General features: G+C 28.5%; 1 protein-coding gene across 6 annotated transcripts in view; it reads right to left on the reverse strand.

The window, feature by feature from the left end:
- Positions 1-24210, reverse strand: part of LOC129607121 (eukaryotic translation initiation factor 4 gamma) — an 81517-nt gene that overhangs the window by 36575 nt on the left and 20732 nt on the right. For all 6 annotated transcript variants that reach the window (XM_055517899.1, XM_055517889.1, XM_055517881.1 and 3 more), the window contains 4 exons: positions 21872-22627; positions 1059-1219; positions 291-983; positions 22-175 (listed from right to left, as the gene is read on the reverse strand). In XM_055517899.1, the coding sequence (XP_055373874.1) occupies positions 22-175; positions 291-983; positions 1059-1127 (916 nt within the window). In that variant the 5' untranslated portion in view covers positions 1128-1219; positions 21872-22627. The remainder of the gene's footprint in view (positions 1-21; positions 176-290; positions 984-1058; positions 1220-21871; positions 22628-24210) is intronic.

Consider the following 24210-nt stretch of genomic DNA (forward strand, 5'->3'; position numbering starts at 1 on the left):
TATATTTATATATATTCTTACCCGTATAAGTAATTCCTTGCATACTTTTCGTTTGTTCAACAAATTCTGAAGGAATTGAAGTATTTTCTAATACATCAACTACATTATTTACAATACCACTATTTGCTAATTGGTTTTCCTGATATTCTAGTTCATTACTAGTAGCATTTTGAGTCTATACATAGAAAAATTTATAAATTTAAAAAAAAAAATCAAAAATTATGATATAAAATTGATATTGGCTTCGTCTACTTTTCACAAAAAAAAATTTAATTAATATTACTTTATACCTTAGGAATTTTAAAATCTTCCAATACATCTTTATTTGTAAGAGGATCTATTATTGGTATTGCATGTGTTCTTTCTCTTCTTTTTGTTGAACTATGACCGACGATACCGGAACCAGCCGGTTGCTGTCCTGGACCAGTAACAACACCACCAACAATTGCTGTATTTGTACCGGCAACTTGAACGCTAGCAACTTGTGCTGATGCACCTTGATTTGCAGTAGCCTGTGTTATACTTGTTAATAATTGACTTTGTGATGGTGCACCAGTTGGACCAGTTAATATTTGACCATTTGATGTTTGTACAATACTACCGCTTGGTACAACACGATGTTGTCCAGCAGCTGTTGCAGCTGGTATACCACTTGGTACACCAGATGTTGGTAATATTGCTGTTTGTTGGACACTTGGAAAGTAAATTTGATGTTGACCACTATATGCATGATTTTGTAATTGAAATTGTGAAAATGTTGGATACGATGGAAATTGTACAGTACGTTGTTGTGTATATGGTTGCGGTTGATGAAATGGCATCATAAGTGGTTGTATTTGTTGTGGATATAGTTGTTGTGTCATTAACGTTGAATTATGTCTTGGATGATTACGTTGAACTGTTGCTGGTTGTGTACTTCTAAATATTTGTGGCTGTTGTGGTCGTACATTACCAGATGTATTTGAATTCCCTGAAGGCACAAACTAAATAAGATAAAATTGAGAAAAAAAAAGAAAACAAGGTAATTAATTTACTATATATAATAATTTTTTTTGTACCTGTTGTGACGGTTGCATTTTGCTTAAATCTTGTTTTTGAGGCGGTGTAGATGATGTTGTTGATTGCATACCGCGTATTAAAGTTGGTGGACCTTGATGGGGTGGCCCACTTTGGGGAGCTGAATAACCAGCTGATGACGCTGCTACATAACCATCTGATCCTAATACAATTGATATTAAAAAAAAGGTGGTTGAAATTTCAATTTGATATAATAAACAACAAGAAAAAACTTATGAATTGCATTGTTTTCAATTATTTACAAAACTACAAAAGAACTTAGCTAGGGTTAGATTTTCAAACTTTTTCCAGCACATAATTGTACAATTTTTAACCAGCAGAGCTTCGTCACAACCCTTTTAACAATAACCAACTATAAGCAATATGATAACAAGTATTTGATTAAATTTAATTATAGAACTTCTTGGAACATATTTCACGATCATTACAATCTCCCAAAAAGTTCGGAAATTTTAAAAGTCAAAAGTTTTTTTTTAATCCTTCTTATGTGTTCCAGAATCCTTTTTTTTGTAGAAAACTTTAAAAGATCTGTTTCGGAATCTGAGGTTTAGTCGTTTCTGATTTCCAAAAACTTCAATAAATAAAAATGGAAAGTTGGGCCAAGATGTTTGAAGAGATACTTCTCAACAACGTTGCTTGTCAGATAACACTATTAACTAAAATTTGAAAAGCAAATTGATTTGTACCTAAGACTTTAACAAAAATGGTTCAAATTATATAAGGCTTGTGTAACTTATAAAATCACTTCCATTTTTAAATAATCAGTTAATCTTGGGTAATTATTATTTTATTTTCATCGTTTAAGTGCATTAATTTTCTAGCACATTTCTCTCAATTTTTTCGCTTTCCTGACTAAGACTAAACCAAAAAAACAAAATCTTTTCAAAATTTTGAATTGAAAAATAAGTTGTTTTCACAGAGTGCGCATACGTCTAATGTCAAATAAAATTTGACTGTTAGTTGCTTTTATTTTCGCAGTTAAACGGGTTCGGTTAAGAGCTCTACTCGGATAAGTACTAACAAGAAGTCGATTTTTTTGAGACGCACTTCAGCGGGTTTTACTGTACTCTGAATATACATTGGTTATAATTTTAAATTACGATCACCGACATCAATTAAATTTTTATTCTTATTATTCTCACTCTAATTATTCTTATTATTATAATTACTATTATAATAATAATAATTCTCATTATTAATAATATTATTGTTATTATTATTTTTATCTTTACTATTGTATATTGTTTATTACGTATTATTTATCACTTATCATTTATCATTTATCATTTATCATTTATCATTTATCATTTATCATTTATCATTCATCATTTATCATTTATCATTTATCATTTATCATTTATCATTTATCATTTATCATTTATCATTTATCATTTATCATTTATCATTTATCATTTATCATTTATCATTTATCATTTATCATTTATCATTTATCATTTATCATTTATCATTTATCATTTATCATTTATCATTTATCATTTATCATTTATCATTTATCATTTATCATTTATCATTTATCATTTATCATTTATCATTTATCATTTATCATTTATCATTTATCATTTATCATTTATCATTTATCATTTATCATTTATCATTTATCATTTATCATTTATCATTTATCATTTATCATTTATCATTTATCATTTATCATTTATCATTTATCATTTATCATTTATCATTTATCATTTATCATTTATCATTTATCATTTATCATTTATCATTTATCATTTATCATTTATCATTTATCATTTATCATTTATCATTTATCATTTATCATTTATCATTTATCATTTATCATTTATCATTTATCATTTATCATTTATCATTTATCATTTATCATTTATCATTTATCATTTATCATTTATCATTTATCATTTATCATTTATCATTTATCATTTATCATTTATCATTTATCATTTATCATTTATCATTTATCATTTATCATTTATCATTTATCATTTATCATTTATCATTTATCATTTATCATTTATCATTTATCATTTATCATTTATCATTTATCATTTATCATTTATCATTTATCATTTATCATTTATCATTTATCATTTATCATTTATCATTTATCATTTATCATTTATCATTTATCATTTATCATTTATCATTTATCATTTATCATTTATCATTTATCATTTATCATTTATCATTTATCATTTATCATTTATCATTTATCATTTATCATTTATCATTTATCATTTATCATTTATCATTTATCATTTATCATTTATCATTTATCATTTATCATTTATCATTTATCATTTATCATTTATCATTTATCATTTATCATTTATCATTTATCATTTATCATTTATCATTTATCATTTATCATTTATCATTTATCATTTATCATTTATCATTTATCATTTATCATTTATCATTTATCATTTATCATTTATCATTTATCATTTATCATTTATCATTTATCATTTATCATTTATCATTTATCATTTATCATTTATCATTTATCATTTATCATTTATCATTTATCATTTATCATTTATCATTTATCATTTATCATTTATCATTTATCATTTATCATTTATCATTTATCATTTATCATTTATCATTTATCATTTATCATTTATCATTTATCATTTATCATTTATCATTTATCATTTATCATTTATCATTTATCATTTATCATTTATCATTTATCATTTATCATTTATCATTTATCATTTATCATTTATCATTTATCATTTATCATTTATCATTTATCATTTATCATTTATCATTTATCATTTATCATTTATCATTTATCATTTATCATTTATCATTTATCATTTATCATTTATCATTTATCATTTATCATTTATCATTTATCATTTATCATTTATCATTTATCATTTATCATTTATCATTTATCATTTATCATTTATCATTTATCATTTATCATTTATCATTTATCATTTATCATTTATCATTTATCATTTATCATTTATCATTTATCATTTATCATTTATCATTTATCATTTATCATTTATCATTTATCATTTATCATTTATCATTTATCATTTATCATTTATCATTTATCATTTATCTTTTATCATTTGTAATTTTTTGTTATTTTATTAATTGTTATTCATTAGCTTTTGTTATTATTTATTATTATTTAAAATACTATTTATTATTTCTTATTTATTATTAGTTATTTATTATGTATTATTTATTGTTTATTATTTATTTATATTGTTTTTCTTATTATGCTTTTGATTATTATTATTATTTTTCCAAATGTTATTTTAGACTTTATTATTTTTCCAAATCCACATTTAAAATTAGCTTTTGGAGTTGTATGGCAGGTACTGTCAAGCAATTCCACCCAAACTTCAGTAATATATCTGACCTAAAATTGGACACACGACTGCCAAGTTGTATGAATCTGACTTTGTTATTTTCGCGAATATAATAAATTTGCTTTTGCAATTGTTTGAAGTTGTAGGGTTCGTTCTTGGCACAAAATAAACAACTTATGAAAGTTTGGTATCGATTGCATTTGTCGTTTTTGAATTATCGTGCGATCGGACGGACGGACGGAATTTTACGCTGAGAAAGATTATATATATGTCCATACCGCAGATGACTCCTTCAAGTAGTCACAAACTTAATACCAAAGTTAATATACCCCTAATGAAGTGCAGAGTATAAAAAAGCAACGAGAAATAAAATAGATACAAGAAATAGAAAAGAAGAACCCGAAACTAACTTTTCCAAAATGTGGAAATAAAATTGACCAATTTTTTAAAATCTACCAATTTCTTTTTGGAAATAAAGTCGATTCTACCTTATTTCATTATTTTCTTTTTGATTTTGAAAAAATTTAAGTAAAAATTGGACGTAATTTCGACATTTTTGGAAAAAAAATTTAGTACAAATTTATTTCTAGTATATTGACAGAAATGATTTCGTTATTACCAATTTTCATTTCTTCTAAATTTTTACAGAAATCATAAAATATTTGGCTCTCTATTTAAGAACTATATTATGTAAAATATGAATACTGTTTGGTGTTCCATAATTAAAAATTCGATCCCGCATGCTATATGTAAAATGAATTAAGAAAACTTAATGTTTAAATTATGTTGAAGACATTTTACATGAAAAAAAAAATTTCAATAGCCAAAACAATTTTTTTCAATGTTCTTAATTTATAAATGAAGTAACAAACATATTAATAGTTCTCAACCTTCTTAAAAAACCGATTTTTTTGACGATTTTTGTCTTATTGGCGATAAACAAGTTTTTTATTAAGATGTTCTTCAAACTTTTACTCATTATCAACCATAACGTCAAGATATTTTATACGAGGTACCACTTTAACTTGTTCTCTATTTATATTGACCTTAATATCTGAGGACGAATTAATAATCGTAGCTTTAGTTTTTAGCAGTTTTCCAAAAAATTTTTGAAAAAAAAAGGCATTGGTTTGCTTCTGTTATCGCGGCATACTATAATTAAATTTTAAAAATACTCGTTCAAATTTACCGTTATCTAAAATCCGTTTTTGCAAATGTTTTTATGTTGTTTTTCTTCTATACCCCCGGTTGTAGGAGCTCTAGCTGTATTTTAACAGCTGTTAGACACTAACAAATAGTTTATTTCGTTAGGAGAAAATTTTTTTCCGCCTCCAAGTTATCGCCTTTAGATTTGTAAAATTTGAATATTTGGCACCTTATATTTGCGAAACCGCAAGCTTTTTAAAATTTCTATAAACGCAAGAAGCTAACAGTAAATTCCATAACATTAAAAAGTATAATTATTTTTCTTAACTCACGCAATTAACCCTTAAAATCGAGCATTATGTTAACCTTTCTTTATATTAATTTTTGCTTTATTTCAAAGACTGCATAAATCGTTCATCCTAAATATATGCAAATTGTTTCGTTTATGAATGAAAATAATTTTAATAGTCTTTAGATACATAGACTCCATTTAAAAGCAGTATTTTCACTTGTTGAAGGGAAAAGTGCTACAATACAAACCATTGTTTTGACCCAACTTTATTAACTTATTAACTTATTATTTCATATTTAGCCATACATAAATGTTCTGCGAGTCTCGATTAAGTTCGACAATTAATTTTGATAGATTTTTTCTATATCAATATAATTTATGTACAGCAGAAAAAGCGTAATTCCAATTAAAGAGCTTTGCGCTACTTTCATATTATTTAAATTTTTAATTGATGTAATTCCGTTAATCCTTATGCTTTAAGTTCTTCCTATTAAGTATGAATTGAACCAATTGTGTTCATTATTATATACACCATACTGTTTCAATTTATCCAATTATATGTTTCTGTCAATAGTTTCAAACCTGATATAACAATAAAACCTGATATAACAATACTTCCACTGTCCACAAGTTTCTTTCATTCATACGTTATACAGTTCAAGGCAGTTTCACAGGAAAAATCCTTTCTAAAACCTGATTGCTGTCGCGCCAAAATATTGTTGCGTTCAATATATGCTTCCAATTTTTTGCATACAACTTTTTTCAGTACCTTTTCATATAAAGGAATCATATTTATAAGGGGGAAATCTTCATCTCTTGCAGTATTTCTCTCAGCTTTCAACTGAATAAGAGATTAATAATTTGCAATAAAGATATACCAATAATTTGAAAAGAATTCAGCAAAATACGAATATCTAAGCCATTATAAAATTTTTTTTATTCATACTTTTAAAATACTTTTTAATGCCGAAATTGCTTCAAGTTCAAGTATTAACCTGCTCTGAACAGCGTTTATTACCTTTATATATGGAAAGACATGTATACTGTTGTTGTATTTCTATAATACTTTCTCTAAAAAAAGGCATTTAATTTTTCTGCAATTTCAAATCCATCTTCCTCATTAATTATAATTTCATAAATTTCATGATCGTTTCTCTTGTTTAGTATTAGATTCTTACAGTTTTCCATAGTGACTTCTGATTCTTTGCATTATTTTGTATTTGATCTTTTATGTATTTATTTTTTGTTTCATCAAAAAACTATACAGTCATATAACTGTTAATTTTTGTATGCTTTTTACGATCTTAATCTCTAGCATACCAACCTGGCATATTATTTGTACGTGATAAAGCTTTGGCTATATAATTCCACTTTATGGAATTTATCACGTTATTTTGAAAGTTCCAAGCAACTGCACACACGTCACTGAGAACACCAATATCTTAAAAATTCATTGCACATAAGATTTCAAGATACTTTTCCTTGCAATATTTGAAAGTGTTGATTTTTTTTATTTTTAAGTTTTAATTTTATAAAAACAATTTTCTGGTCTTTTGTTTTTTTTTTTGAACTATTTTTTCCCATTTAGCAAAACTTTGATTGACATAATCCACAAAAAATTCGTTCTAAACGTATTTATTATTATTAAACTGAAATTTACTGTTATAATTTTCTAATGCAAACTCTGATTCATATATATACTCTTCGTTTCACTCATAGAGATTATACTAAGTCTTGTTTTTTAATTAAAAATTTCAATTTATTGAAGTTATTTAAGAAACCAGCTATATTAAGATAAGTACACATTAAATTTGAATTTTCTGTTAATTGTTAAAATATCCTTTTTCCTTCAACATATTTCCTATTTTTTTTTACATTTGCTTTTAAAAAGTCCACAATTTTCAGAACTAAAAGAGCTAAGTATTTAGATGCAGCTTGAAATCACTGTTCATTTTAGTGCCATTAACGCATTTATAAATATTTACACTACATACATGACCTTCAGTATAATCTTGTGCACATTTAAATCAGGTCCTTGCAATTGCAGTGCATTCCATACTGGAGTGTTGATAATCCAAACAATTATAGCACTGCTTTATGTACGTTCCTTCATATACCCCTTACATTTCCTTGTTTCATAATGCTGATGTAATCAGTATCTGTGTCTTTGACTACAACGTATGGATTAACACTTTTGCTTAAAAAATCATTTTCAAGCATTAGCTTTTTAATTGCATCCTCCTTAACTACATCATCACAAAATACCAACAACACAAATTCGAAGTTTTTCGGGTTTTACTAATTTTATTTTATAATTATTACCAAGAGCACTTTGAGCCGCTGACCTTTCATGTTCATTTAGTTTGTCTACAATTTGAATTTTTAATTGACTTGATTCAAGGAACATTTATATAGATATAAAATAGGTAAGTATGTATGCTTGAGGCAGCCATATACACAGTATGATGTAGTATATATATATTACTGCATCATACCGTATATCAACCAAAGTATATCTATCAAAGTTTGACTCGTTCCAAACCGTTAGTTTTCGTTTGCTCAAAATATTCCATTTTTGTTAAGAAATACATGGTAATAAGAGTTGTGTAGGCGAGAAAGAAACAAAATATTGTAAACAAACGTGTGTATCAAAAACGCCGAAAAAATAAAATTAAATTAAGTTAGCTTAAAATTTTGTTATTTTTATTTTTCGAAATATTTAATTTTTCATTTCATAAAAGTTATAATTTTTTTTTCAAAAACTTGAAGATCTGTAATAAAACACAGCAAAAAATACACACACGGAAGAAACTTAGAATATAGTTTCTTAAGATTCTCTTAAAAAAAAGTTAAAAAAAATTCAAAATAAAAATGAATAACATTTTTACTAAAATTGCAAAAAAAAAATTATTTAAGTTATGAGTTTAAAAATATACTCGGTGTGCTTATTATTAAAAAGGAGCTTTTCGTATCCATAATTTACAAATTTTTATCGATTAGTGGAACAACGGAGCACACGTGATAAAAGGAAGCAAATAACAGCCCTAACATAGCTAATTATAATATCCAATATATTCATAAAGATATATCAGTACGAGGGTCACTATTTATATTTCGGGTCCTGGCAATACTAGTGCTGCCAGGTGCAATCTGACACTTCCATTGGAAAGTTTGACATTTTTTAGGACAACTTCACTCAGAACGTTTTGTCATTCGAGCGCGAATTGTTTTGTTTACAGTGACTTGAAAAATTCATCTCGGTCAAAAAATGGAATTGTCCCGTGAAAATTTTCGTGCGATGATTTTTTACGATTTTCGGCGCGGATTATCGAGACAAGAGTGTCTCGATCAACTTGTTTCGACTTTTGGTGATGAAGCACCATCAAAAACCACTGTAAATCGCTGGTACCAAGAGTTTGGTTTCGGACGCCGTTCGCTCCAGGATGAATTTCGTGAAGGTCGGCCAATTTCGGTCGTTTTGCCGGAAACCATCGATGCTGTGCGCGAAATGATAATGATGGACCGGCATGTGACATACTGTGAGATTGAGGCATCCTTGGGCATTAGTTCCACCAGCGTACATAAGATATTGCATGAACATCTTGCCGTGAAAAAGGTGTGTTGTCGATGGATCCCAAAAAATTTGACGATTGCACAAAAGAAGGCTCGTGTCGATTGGAGCAAAGAAATGTTGAAAAAATTCAATCGCGGTGCGTCAAAAGACGTTTATAAGATAGTCACAGGTGATGAATCATGGATCTATGCATATGAGCCCGAAACGAAACAGCAATCGACCGTATGGGTGTTCCAACAAAATCCAAATCCAACAAAAGTTGTTCGTGGAAGAAGCACATCGAAGCAAATGATCGCGTTTTTTTTTTATATAACCAGTCATGTGGCCACAGTACCTTTAGTGGAACGTAGGACGGTCAATTCTGAATGGTACACCACCATCTGTTTGCCGAAAGTTTTCGAAGAAATAAGGAAAACAAACAAGCGCCGGCGAATCATTCTTCATCATGACAATGCAAGCTCTCACAAATCAGCTGAAACAATGGACTATTTGAGCACTCAAAATGTCGAATTGATGGGTCATCCGCCGTACAGTCCTGATTTAGCACCCAATGACTTCTTCTTATTCCCTCACATCAAAAAAAAAATGCGTGGACAACGATTTTCAACACCTGAAGAAGCAGTCGATGCGTTCAAAAACCATGTTTTGGAGGTGTCTCAATCGGAGTGGAAAAAGTGCTACGAAAATTGGTTTCAGCGCATGCAAAAGTGTATTGATCTTCATGGGGAATATTTTGAAAAACAATAAAACCATTTCCAATGATAAATGTTTGTTTTTTATTGCTAGACCCGAAATATAAATAGTGACCCTCGTATTGAGTTCAGCAACTTCAACCAAATTCAACACAGTTTTCAAAGATAAATTGTAATAGTTGAGAGAGAAAGAGAGGAAATATGGAAGTAAATATTTTATACAAAAAAAAACGTGCAATTCATTTATCTCGTAATCAATCATCATCACGTAATATTGAAATATACAATAATAATGAACAATATTGGAATTCCCTCTTAGCAAAAAATTTGGAATCAATTAAAAATATGTATACTTTTTTTTTCTTCTTTAAATTTCTTCTTATCCATTCATAATTCACAATATTTTTTCTAAATACGTTAAATGATACACATACATGTCAATATAAGAGAAATTTATTCTTTTTTCGAAAATTATTAAAAAGTCACGTGTACTTATAAGAAAATTTAAGGAGCTATTATAATTTATCATAGGAGCAAGTCCGGGATTTTATTATTAAAAAAAATTTGATTTGATCAGCACATAACCGACCGCCTAGATTAGTAAAAATATTCCAGAACGTTTTGAACACGCGTTTTAAACATTTCTTTACAATTTTATGAACACTAATAAGCTTTTAATTAACATACGAGTACCTAAAAATTGTGAATTTGGCTCTTAGTAAAATTTCGTTTTGTACCGTTGGAATTATACGAAAAGTTCGTCAATAACTTCTAGTAAAAACAAGAGCTCAAATATTAATTTTCAAGAAATTCAATCATTGCGTTCCGTAGATATGGCAAAAAATATAAAATCGGCCCCCAGATCAGTTTTCGAGCCCTGATCTTCCCAATAAATTTATGAATTCATTGTTTTAACACATCGAATTTAAATATGAAATTGCAAGTAAATCTGTTGAATATTTTCTTTAAAATGATCAAAAATGTAAAACAGGCCAGGTAAAAAATCCATTTCGAGAGGCCTGACACATACTAAAAGTTGGCTAATCCGTGTCACTGTCGAAATAAACTTACATATAAAATTTCATCAAAATCGGTTCAGCCGAACGTCAGATACACACGTGCACACTCAGACCAACAGGTTGCTAAAAATAGTTTATTTATACTTCCCTACCATGGAGAAGTGCGTTCCCACCAAAAACTCGATATGCAAAATTTGTTGTCATCACATGACCTACTTTATTGTATACAAAATGCGGTCGCTAATTAAGATGCAGTCGCTCAAAAAACACTAAATTATTCAATATATTGTTAGCTCTAGATCCTAAACCGTTAAAGATATTCAATTTAATTTTTGTATTTTATTTTTTATAGCTATTATTTCTACTTAGTTATAACAAAAACTAATTTTAAGTTTAATTCAACAAAAAAAATCTGATGTGGTCAGCACATAACCGACCGCATTGTGTATTGTCTAGTTAAGTGAAAGGGTTACAGAATATTATAAAAATGTCTGTTAAATACTTCTTTCCAATTTTTAGGACATTAGTAAGCTTATAGTTAACATACATAGAAAAATGTAAATTTGGCTCTTAGTAGAGTTTCACTTTGTGCTACCCGAATTCCCTGAAATACTTGCCAGTTAGTTTCGGTAACAACCAGAACTCAAATATCAAATTTCAAGAAATACCATCAATAGTTCCGTAGATATGGTGAAAAATGTAAAATCGGCCCGCAAATCAGTTTTCGAGCCCTGATCTTTCCAAAAAATTTATATGTTCATTGTTTTAATACGAGGAATTCAAATATTAAATTTCAATGAAATCGGTCAATTATTTCTCTTTATATACGCAAAAATGTATATTTGGCCCGTCGTAAACGTCCAGTTGCTGATGCCTGATTTCTTCCAAAAGTTAGGAATTTTTGCGGATAGTCGAGAAAAGCTTATATATGAAATTTCAAGTAAATCGGTTGAATACTTTCGTCAAAATGTTCAAAATTGTTAAACAGGCCCGCTAAAAAGTGCAGTTCCCGAGGCCTGATATATCCCAAAAGTTGATTAATCCGTGCCATGGTGGAAATAAACTTACATATAAAATTTCATCAAAATCGGTTCAGCCGAACGTCAGATACACGCGTGCACACACAGACCGACAGTCCGACAGACCAACAGACGGACAGACCGACAGACTGACAGACCGACAGACTGACAGACCGACGGACCGACAGGTTGCTAAAAATAGTTTACTTACACTTCCCTACTATGGAGAAGTGCATTCCCACCGAAAACTCGATATGCAAAATTTGTTGCCATCACATAACCTACCTATTGTTTACACAATACGGTCGGTAAAAATTAAAACAAAACAGAAAATTAACATAAAATAACAACAAAAAAGTATTAATACAGAAATATTATTATTCACGTTATTAGAAAGAAATGTTATTAAACAATTGTTTTTAATATTATGTTGAGTTGCCTTTTGTTGATATTACAGATTTCAAACGATTTTTCATGCTACCAACTAATTTGGAAGTCTCTTAAGGTGTTATATTTGTCCTTTCATTTAAAAGAACTTCCTTAAGCAATGTTGCTGACGTAATTTTATGTTTTCCAATACGGCGTTCCAATAAATCTTAAAAATTTTCTATCGGGTTTAGGTCAGGTGACTGTGCAGGTGAGTGTAACTGCTTTTGGTTAAAAAATTAAATATAATGAAACATTCTTTAACCATTTTCGCACAATGTTTAGTGACGTTATCTTGTTGAAACATGAGCGATCACACTTTTAAACCCAGTTTTTCGGCAATTGGCTTTAAATTATTCATCAAAATATCCATTTTTGTTCATTATATCAATATCTCTATATAATGTCATCAATAAAAACCAGGTTACCAACTCCACACTTACACAGCCACATGCCATCATATCACAGTCACCGTGTTTTATTGTTGACAAAATATTTTCTTAAATGGAAGCAGTATTTGGTTTTAATAAATTACTTTATTCAATTGGATTACAAAAGTGATCCAATTTATATAAGTGCTCTTTAGAAAATTCAAGGCGTTTAGGTTGTTGATGATATGAAAGGTTCTTGAATGTCCATTAAAAACAGCATCATGTAGAATATTTGGAACTGTTTGAGGATTGTAATTCTCTGTTAAATCTTCCACTTTTCGCTTAATAGAAAGAGCTGAAATTTTCGGTTCCTTTTTTACCATGTTAACAATTACTCGCTGTTCTTTCGAAATAAATATTTTTGGTCGACCACCTAGTGGCTTAATATTTACTGTTCCGTTTTCTTTGAAATTTTTTATCAAATATTGGACCGTGCCCACACACTGGCACCAATCTGTCGAAAAGTGTTTTGCTAAATATGTAACTTTACGGAAGTAAGTTTCTAGTAAAGATTTATGTGCATATAAAATTTCAGCTTTCTATCTTCAAAGGTGCAGAAGTTTTGTAAACATGTCCACGGACGGACGGACAGAGTGAAATTAATAAGCACTTTTCTTCAAAACTTTCTTGGAAGAGTGCTAAAAATCAGGATATTATGGTCTTCTATCAAAGATTACATTATAAATGCAAAAATCAATTGACAAAGGTCACATATTTTTTGAAAGAAACATTTAAAGAAGACAATTTATATAAAAATATGAATAATTAAGTCACAATATTGATAATTTTACTATATTCAATTACGAAAGTTGAATATAATATAAAACCTCACTTATAATATATATTGCACATAAAAAATTAATGAGATTAATACAACATTAGTAAAAAAAAACAACACGTTTCACTTATAAATCAAAATTCAGTTAATTTTAAAATATCGTGTGTTACTTTGAAAATTTTAAGAAAACAGTTAAAATTCAAAAATAATAAATATTTTCCCTTTTTTTTAAATAACAAAAAAGTATTTCAAAGTATACCATATATGTATGACTTTTACTTGAAATTATTAATAATTTGAGGTATGCAGTTTTAATTTTCCAGAGTTACATGATTATTTAGAACAGAACAGAGAGAGTTGTCAATTATGTTGAGAGACATCAATTGAAAAGTATATTTGTATTTTACATTCTTTATTGAATTCCTGCACATAACACATGCTCATGTAACATAACATGACACTAAAAGGTAAATTGAAGAAAGAGAGGGAGAAATTTGCATGTGTTCATGTGTACGCTGTATATGTGTTTATTATTTATTCACTACAGAAGATAAGTTGTATGTAGGGCTTTTTTTACAAAGTACCGATGTAAAAGAAACCGATTTTGCAAAAAACCGATGTTCTAATACTTTCAAATACTCCATATGCTTATTAATATTCTGATACTAATCAATACTTAATTATGCCTAATTCGTTGCACAATTTTTTGCAATTTTATAGGTCATCATTATTCAATGACAATAAAAACCACATAACATATTTAACGAAGTAAAGATGCAAAAATTCGCAGCTGAAGTTTCTTTCAAAGAAGTGTAGCAAAACGTGTTTTTACGAATCAAAAAGGACCTTTTTGTATTTGCAATTTACAAATCGAGGCTTTATACCGAGTAGTGGAACAAGTAGGGTGCTCCGCTTTTAAACAAAAGGGAACCAAAAGCTCCGTTCGGAGCCCAAAACGAGTGCCACGGTTATACGCGTTAACCAAAGTATATCTATTTTATAAGTAACTCGACTCGTTTCAAGCCGTTTGTTTGCCACTCTCTATTATTCCCAAAATATTCACTAATCTCAAAATATTCCATTTTTTTTGAGAAATAGATGGTAATAAAAGTTGTCAAAAACCAGTGTACCAAAAATAGCGAAATGAAATAAAAGTTAGGTAAAAATTTTGCTATTTTTATTTTAATAACAAATTTTTTTCTTAATAATATTTTATTTTTCACATCACAAAAGTTGGGTAAAAGCATGAAGTGCAGGGTATAAAAAATGGGCCGAGAAGTCAAAATGATTCTAAACAAGAAATAAAGTTGAGTCAATGGTTTGTATTGTAGCACTTTTCTCTTGAACAATTGAAATACGTCTTTTAAAAACAGTTTACCTACCACACTACGAGTATTAAAGTTATTTTCAAATATACGAAACTATTTCTAGGATTGCATATATTCAGGATGAACGATTTATGCAGTCTTTGAAATAAAGAAAAAATTAATTTAAAGAAGGGTTCACATAATGCTCGATTTTAGGGGTTAATTGTGTGAGTTAAGAAAAATTATTATATTTTTTAATGGCATGGAGTTTACCGTTACCTTTCTGCGTTTATAGAAATTTAAAAAAGCTTGCGGTTTCACAAATATAAGGTGACAAATATTCAAATTTTTAGGCGATAGCTTGAGAGAGGATGGAGGTGGAAAAGAATTTTTTTCTAACGAAATGTACTATTTATTAGTGTTTAACAGATGTAAATTTTTATAATATTCTGTAACACTTTCACTTAACTAGACAATACACATTGCGGTCGGTTATGTGCTGATCACATAATAGATTTTTCTTTTAGATTTTCCTGTTTGAAAACTAACTTAGATTTGATATGAGAACATTTTGTCTTCTTGTATGAAATAGAGAGGAATTTAAATTTATAATCTGTATTGCCAACTCTTTCTTGCTCAATTTACCACCCTTAGTTCAAAAACTCCCATTTGCCCTTTCCAAACCAATATAATATCGCTTTAAGATATTTTCCTATACTCGTAAACATACTTCTATCATTGTACTTAAATACAATACGTATTCAATCATTCAACAAAACAAAAGTATTGCATTTATTGAATTGTAAAAAATTTATTAAGTTGTCATTTTTCATAAGTTAATAAATAATGAAAACTTAATTTATTTTTGATCAAGTGTCAAAACCCAAAGATTGTACACCCCAGGTGGTAATCCAGTAATGCTGGAAAATCCAAACTCTTCGCTGGTCTCATGGATTCTAGGGGGGACTACTTAATGCATAGTAGATCGAATTCAGTGGACCCATTTAGAAGGAGATCGGAGATCATGCGATCACCCCCATTGGTGATTGCCGACAAAAATGACAGAGTAACGGATGATAACTCTGAGAAAAAGTCCAATAAGTCTGCATAAGATAAAAAAATTAAAACCCAAGAGGGTAATATGAGAAAGCATCTTATAGAGGGTCAACATAGTGAACAATGATCTGTTAAAAATAAATGTGGAGAATGAAAATGAATACAGATTGTTAACAAAAGCTCTAAAGAAGGCTTGACTGGAGTGGCACACGTATGAGAATAAACTGGACTTTAGTGTTGGTGCTGTATACTCTCCACCAAATTTCAGCATTGAGAAAAATAGTTTTAAAGATCTCCTGTACGAACATGGACATAGATATCTAATAGGAGGTAACTATAGTGCCAAACATACAGATTGGGGTTCTAGAATCACCTTAACTAGCAGAAGAGAGCTAAAAAAAGCTATTCAAAACTAGGTCGTTGCTATCACTCCATTGGCACTCCTACTTATGGCCTACTGACACTAACAAGATTATTGATGTTATTCACTTTTTTATAACTAAAAAAATATCAGAAAATTTTCTAAGCCTTGAAGATAATTATGATTTTAAATCAGATCACTGTGCTTTCATATTAAAACTAAATGAAAAAATAACTAGAATATCATATAAACCCACTTTGACAAATAGCACTACAGATTGGGCGAGCTTTAAATACGAAATGATAAACAATACTGCCGTAAATATTAATATACAATCAAGAGAACAGTTAGATCTTGAGTCAGAAGAATTTATTGAAATCATACAAAAAGCTGCATGGAACAATACAAAAAATATCAAAGTAGAAACCTACAGCAAATAGCTATCCTAAAGAAATAACGGATTTAACAGGTAAAAAGAGAAGGGTCAGACGTAGATGGCAACGTTCGCGTTACCCTGATGATAAAACTGTTTTAAACAAACTTTCCCAGGTGTTTAAAAAATAAACATAAGAATTTAAATCGGCAACATATGAAAATTATATAAAGAACTTGTCAGCTACGAAGGAAACGAATTATTCCTTATGGAAGGCGGCAAAGAGCAAAAAGAGACCGATTAAGCACACTCCGCGAGTAATAAAGGCCAATGGCAGTTGGGCGAGTAGCAACATAGACGAAGCCGAATTATTTACTGAGCACTTAGAAAGGATATTCACACCAAACGGAATAACATCAGATGCGAGTTTGGTAGAATTAATCGCAAATGAAGCAAGAAGCATAGCACCAATTACTCATTCAGAAATTGCGGAAGATATAAGATCCCTTTGAAGAAGTTGAAAAAAACCCCAGGTTTTGATCTTATTACTGCGGAAGTATAGAGAGCTACCAGAAGAGGCATTGAAACATTTGATGAAAATTATGAATGCAGCTATAGATTTTGAGTATATTCCTTGTGCTAAGAAAGTAGCAGAAGTAATTATGGTGTCCAAACCCGGGAAATCCTTGAGGGAAGTAAAGTCTTACAGGTCCATTTCACTGATACCAATGCTGTCTAAGTTTTTTGAAAACTGCTATTAAGGAGGTTAAAGCCAATAATTGAAAATCCGTTCGGATTTAGAAAAAACCATTCTACAATAGAATATTGTAGAAAATAAAGAAATCTGCTCTTCTATATTTCTAGACGTAGCACAGGCATTCGACTAGGTATGGCATAAAGACCTTATACTTAAGTTAGGACAAATGATACCATCACTATTTGTAGCAATTTTGGAATTTTACTTAGCTGATAGATTATTTAAAATTAAACAAGACGCTGAATACTCCACACTTAGAGGAATAAGAGCAGGTATATATTGGGCAAGGCAGTATATTGGGCCTAATGTTGTACTTGTTTTACACGAGTAATCTACCACAAATAGAAAATGTTGCTGTAGTTACTTTTGTTGACAATATTGCAATATTGGCAGCAGGTCGAACATTGACGATTCGACAAAAAAATTACAGGAGGCAAGTAACAAGTAGAAGAAAGATTGGAAAATGAAGTTGGATGAAGCAAAATCCCTTCACACAAACTTCATCAATCGAAAAATAGTGAATCCACCACAAATTAACTTAAATGGAACGAACGTAGAAATCCACAACTCAGCAAAATACCTAGGAATGACTTTAGATGTCAAGCTCAGATGAAAAGAGCATATAAAGAAGAAACACATAGAATTAGAAAATAAATATAGAGAAAATTATTGGCTCCTAGGTGGTAAGTCCAATTCGGCAATTGAAAATAAAATATTGTTTTATAACCAAATCCTTAACCCAATATGGCTATATGGCATTCAACTGTGGGGTTGAGCCAAGAAGATTCACATTAACAAAATAAAACCTTCCAGAATAAACTTCTGTTGGGCATGGTAAATGCGCCATGGTATATGCGTATGAGTGACATCCACAGGGACTTAGGAATTGCTTTGGTTATAGATGAAATAAGGAATCATGCTACAAAGCATAGGGCTTGCCTAGAACAGCATGTAAACATAGAAGCAGCCTGGCTGCTAGACAATGGCGTTATGACAGAAAGACTTAAACGAACACGACCTTTCGATTTAAAACAAAACACCTATTTCCTTATGGAAGCTATTTAATTACTCTACGAAAAGACTAAGTTAGCGCAAAGGTAATAGTTGATCTGTATGATCAGTTTCATCCGTTCAGAATTTAGCTGATTTTTTATGGTAGGGCTCCCCCCCCCCCCCCCTACAACGGTAAAGGGCAGGGAGCGCCGTACTTCTTCGAGATTTTTTCACCTTACCGTGGTAGGTATATATAAACTAAAAATTTTTGAACCTTTTCATACCCCGCACTTCGTGAAGGGTATATTAACTTTGGTATGGAGTTTGTAACTAATTGAAGGAGTCATCTGTGGTATGGACATAAATATATATTCTTGCTCAGCGTAAAATTCTGCGTTGATTTAGACATGTCCGTCCGCCCGTCCGTCCGTCGGATCTCACGAAAACTCAAAAACGAATGATGCAAACGACACCTAACTTTCACAAGTTGTTTCTTTTGTGCCAACGACAAACCCTATTATAATTGGACTAATTTGGACAACGGGCTCGGGTAGCTGCCATACAAGTCAAAAAGTTTATTATACATATTTCAAAAAATAAAAAAATTATATTCTACACATGCTCTAAAAATTTTAATGGAACAGCTTCACCGGCTCTGGTGACTGCCATAAAACTCCAAAAGCAAATTTTTTATATTCAGCACAATAATAAAGTCAGATTCATGAAACTTGGCAGTCATGTGTCCAATTCTAATTCAGATATATTTCTGAAGTTTTAGTGGAATTTCTTGACAGGTTCGGGTACCTGCCATACAACTGCAGAAGCTAATTTTAAATATTTGAAAAAATAATAAATTCAGATTCATGAAACTTGGCAGTTGTGTGTCCAGTTATAGGTCAGATATATGGGTCAAAATTTAAAAGTTGGCACAAATTAATTTTTTTTTTTTCAAATTATTTTTTTAGAAATTTTTATTAAAATTATTTTTTTATAGTTGCCTATTATATTATGTACAATTTCCTCAAGTGGTCCGGAGGTTTTGTAAATATTTTAGAAATTATAACCAAAAAAGTAAGCTCAGGTTTGAATTTAGTTCAACTACGTTACCGATAAAAATAGCTTAAATTTTTTGATCTCTTCAATGGAAATTATTATTTTCATATTTTACTCTCATTTGTAATTAAAGTTATAAATAAATTTATTCTGTAATATTGAAAAATCATTTTTATAAAAAAATAAATTATAAGTTATTTCAACTTTGTTACTTATTTTAAATTTAAAGTTTTTATTTTTAAAATAAAACTATTTAATAGTTTTTTTCTTGCAGGAATTTTTACATAACTGCTTTAAAAATTAATTTTTTATTCTAAAAATGTCCATAACAAAAAAATTAAGAGCTTAAATTAGAAGAAAAAAGTTTAAAACAATATTTTTTTTTGTGACAAAACAGTAACGCAGTGGAAAATATAGTAACACTGTTGAAATATTTGATTCAGTCTTCAGTATATTAACAAAAAAAATTGAAGCAAAAACAGTAAATTTCCTGCTGTTGTGGAATATGCTAAGATATTAACTTTTTTCCTCTCGATGAAGTTGTATATATTCGGTTAAGTTTTTCATTTGCATTTTTAACAATACATATTTACATATTTACATATTTAAAATATAAAATAGATAGCGGCATTTTGTCTAATAATCAATAAAACATGTTATCGCCTATTTGTATGTAAAATTATTAAGAATTTGTTCACCAACTTAGAGTAAACTGCCTTAAAAATCAACTTTGTTATCATGTCCTCAGTAGCGTTACTTAAATTTAGTAACACAGTTGAACAGTAACGCAGTAGAATATTTTAAAATAAAAAGGGTATTAATATAAAACTCCAACATATTTTTGCATTTTATAGTATACAGTTGGTTAGTTTACTTGGTTTGCTTAATAATATGCCATTTTTTTGAATTTTTAAAAAAAAATATTTAAAAAAAAAACACATAACACAGTTGAAAAAAGCGTTTTACATTCACGGCAAAAAAAATTCAAACTATCTCCACCGATGTGTTTGGAACAACATTCACCACATACCCGAATAGACTTATTGCGTATTCTTTAAAACAAATAATGATGCCAAAATATTTAAAAAAATTATTAATTTTAAGAAGTTTTATGATGTAACATAGTTGAAGTAACGCAGTTGAACAATTCTTGTAACACACTTTTTTTCTGTTGAAATGACATTAAAATAAATTAAAACTTAAAAACTAATTTTTGATTTTTGTTTAAAAATAATGAAATAATTTTGCAATGTAATTTAAAATATATCCTTCTGTGGAGGAAGTTCATGAAAATTTAAATTGAAAATTAAAAATGTGGTCTGTGACAAGTTTCATTTATATGAAAACAGAAAACGCGCTCCGACAATTATCCAAAATTTTCCAAAAATACTTACTTTTACAATTTAAAAATTTTTTTAATTTAAAATTAAAGATTTTATAATTTTTATTTTATTAATTATAGTCTGATTTATTTTCTAAAAAAGTATTTATTTAAGAGTACATTTTTGTGACGCAAATGTGCTAACTTTTAAATTTTCACCCATATTTCTGAAGTTTTAGTGGAAATTCTTGACAGGTTCGGGTACCTGCTGTACAACTCCAGAACCTAATTTTAAATATTTGGAAAAACAATAAAGTCGGATTCATGAAATTTGGCAGTTGTGTGTCCAGTTATTGGTCAGATACGTTTCTAAAGTTTTAGTGGAATTTCTTTACAGGTTCGGGTACCTGCCATATAACTTCAAAAACAAATTTTTTATATTCGCCAAAATAATAAAGTCAGATACATGAAACTTGGCAGTTGTGTGTCCAATTGTAGGTCAGATATATCTCTGAAGTTTTAGTGAAATTTTTTGACAGGTTCGGGTACCTGCCATACAACTCCAGAAGCTAATTTTAAATATTTGGAAAAATAATAAAGTCAGATTCATGAAACTTTGCAGTCATGTGTCCAATTATAGGTCAGATATATCTCTGAAGTTTTAGTGAAATTTCTTGACAGGTTCGGGTTTCGAGTTAAGGAGAAATTCGAATTATAGAATAATTTTTATAAACAAAGTTATACCAATATTCAGGGGGACTCATATGATGGTTTCATGGTAAGAAGATTTTCGAGTTGTAGAGGTTCGAGTTGTGGAAGCTTCATTGTATATACTTACATACTAATATTTTATATTACACTTACCTAATAATCCAAATACTGATGGATACAGTGTGTCTTTACCGTTAATTTAAATCCCAGCAGGAAAAAAAAACAAAAGTAATAATAAAAAGGGATACGAAAGTTTTTTTTCCTCTTTCTTTTTTTTTGTTCTTATTGTTCTTGTCTTTATATTTTTAACGAAAGGCGGGAAAAAAAAATTATGTATCAAACTATTTTTTTAAAAAAATTCAAAATAAAAAAAAAAAAAACAAAAAATTAAAAAACAAAATAATCAACAGTAAATTTTTTTTCACTTGCACGCACTTGTTTTTGTCTCTATTTTTTTTTCTATTCTTGTTTGTTTTTCTATTGAATTTTTTTTATCTTCGTTTGTTGGGTTGTTTTTCTCTCCTATCTTTCCCTTTTCAATTCGATTTTTTTTCTTTATTGTTTTTCTTAAAATTTTGCAGTTTTTCTCAAAATATCCAAAAGTTTTTTTTTTATTAACTTTGTATTTTTTATTTGTTCTAAATTATTTTTTTTTTTTGTTCAAATTTAACGAGAGAGATTTTTCTTTCTAACAAATAAGAGAGTCTTAATTAATTTAACAGTTATACTGGGATTGGTGTACTGCTTTTTCTTTTATGTTTAATTTAAAAATTAATTGTCAATTTTAATTTTTATTTTTAATTAGTTTAAGTATTTTTTTATAAAATAAATTTATTGTATGTATTATTTATTATTAAAATATTATTAAAAAATGAAATGTGAAAAAAATTTTAAATTTATAGAAAAATTCTGAAAATAGAAAAAGAAAATTAATTAATTAAAAAATTGGTATAAAACTTCTTTTGTTTAGATATAAAAGGGACGCTAGCTTTCGAACTTTAATTTTTATTAAAATAAAATTTTACATGAAATCTCAATATTATTAAAAAACATAAAACTCGCCAATATTAAGTGAAGTAATTTTAAAATAAATCAGTTTAAAAAGTTGTGACCAGTTTTGGACGTTATAAAAAAACTCGACGTTGGATACAACACGTAAATTATGACATAAGGTAAGTGTTCCCAATAGTAACAGTGGCGCTAATACTGACATACATTTACGAGGTTTATTTTTAATCATTAAGAGAATTTCTCTATACAACATATTTATATATATATTTGTTATTTCTAAATTAATTTAAATTATGGCAATACTCTTTTTTATTCAGTTTTGAAATAACTCCAAAAAATTGAGAATAAATTTGTTTTGATTTAATAGAAATAGGAAAAGTTGCTTGCAGTGGAGAATTTCTTATATTTTTTGCTTAAGATTTTGTTTTTAATGTTTTCTATATTAACATAAGCTAATGTTTATGTGAGTGTATTGACATAAAACGAAATATTTCGATTATTGTTGTTTATTTTATAAGAAATTTGAAGTAAAGGCATTAAAAAAATAAGAATTTTCAAATAATTATTTCTGTCAGTAACAGACACACCCTGATCTACTTCTAACAATTTGATTCTACTTTTACTACTAACATATGTGTCAGTAATTTTTCAAAGATATTCAAATGTCGTGATATTCAAAATATTCAATTACTTATTTTCGTATTTATTTAATTAAAATTGATTTTATATTTATATTATTAAAAAAATTTCTTTTTAATATTCGAATTCTGACGCTAAAAATTCATAACAGCTTTGAAATATTTTAGCTTTACAAACTGGTATTCAGTAAAATGATCAGATTATAGTTTGATCCCTGTTCAAATTTTTATTAAACAATATGAAATATCTGCCAATTAATATTAGATACAACTTTTCTTTTCATCTTTAATAGAAAAATCGTGATTTAAAACATACCTATTTTGATTAAAAAAATTTAAAAAAATCAATTGCTAAATATTTAAATTATTTGAAAATCGGGACCACGATGGCTTATTGTAATGCCCCATATTAAATATCTCACGTCAAAATAAAATTTTTTGCGAATTGTGTCAGTATTACAGTCAGGAACACTTACCTTATTGTATGTCATTTTTTCAAATTCAACCAACACTTCTCTTAAGAAATGAAACTGTATCGGTACATCGTCTTGCTCTTGACTCTTCGATATAAAATGGCAATACTTAACGAACTTATTTATTCAATTCTAAAATAACTGGTGTATTTTTAGCTCTGGTGCATTTTTATCGGTATTTTGAACGCACAACTCGTACCCGGCACATTCGTTTTGGTTAATACTCAGTATATGCTACCAGAGCTAATTACATTTTAAAATATAGGTGTAATCGATAATATAAAATGTGCGTTGAATTCTTTTCTTGCATCTTATTCGATATTGCAGCAAACAAAAGCATTATAACTTTTAATCTTGATAACATTACAGG

This window comes from Condylostylus longicornis, unplaced genomic scaffold (genome assembly GCF_029603195.1).
Source record: "Condylostylus longicornis isolate FDR11 unplaced genomic scaffold, ASM2960319v2 ptg000003l, whole genome shotgun sequence".
Lineage (NCBI taxonomy): Eukaryota > Metazoa > Arthropoda > Insecta > Diptera > Dolichopodidae > Condylostylus > Condylostylus longicornis.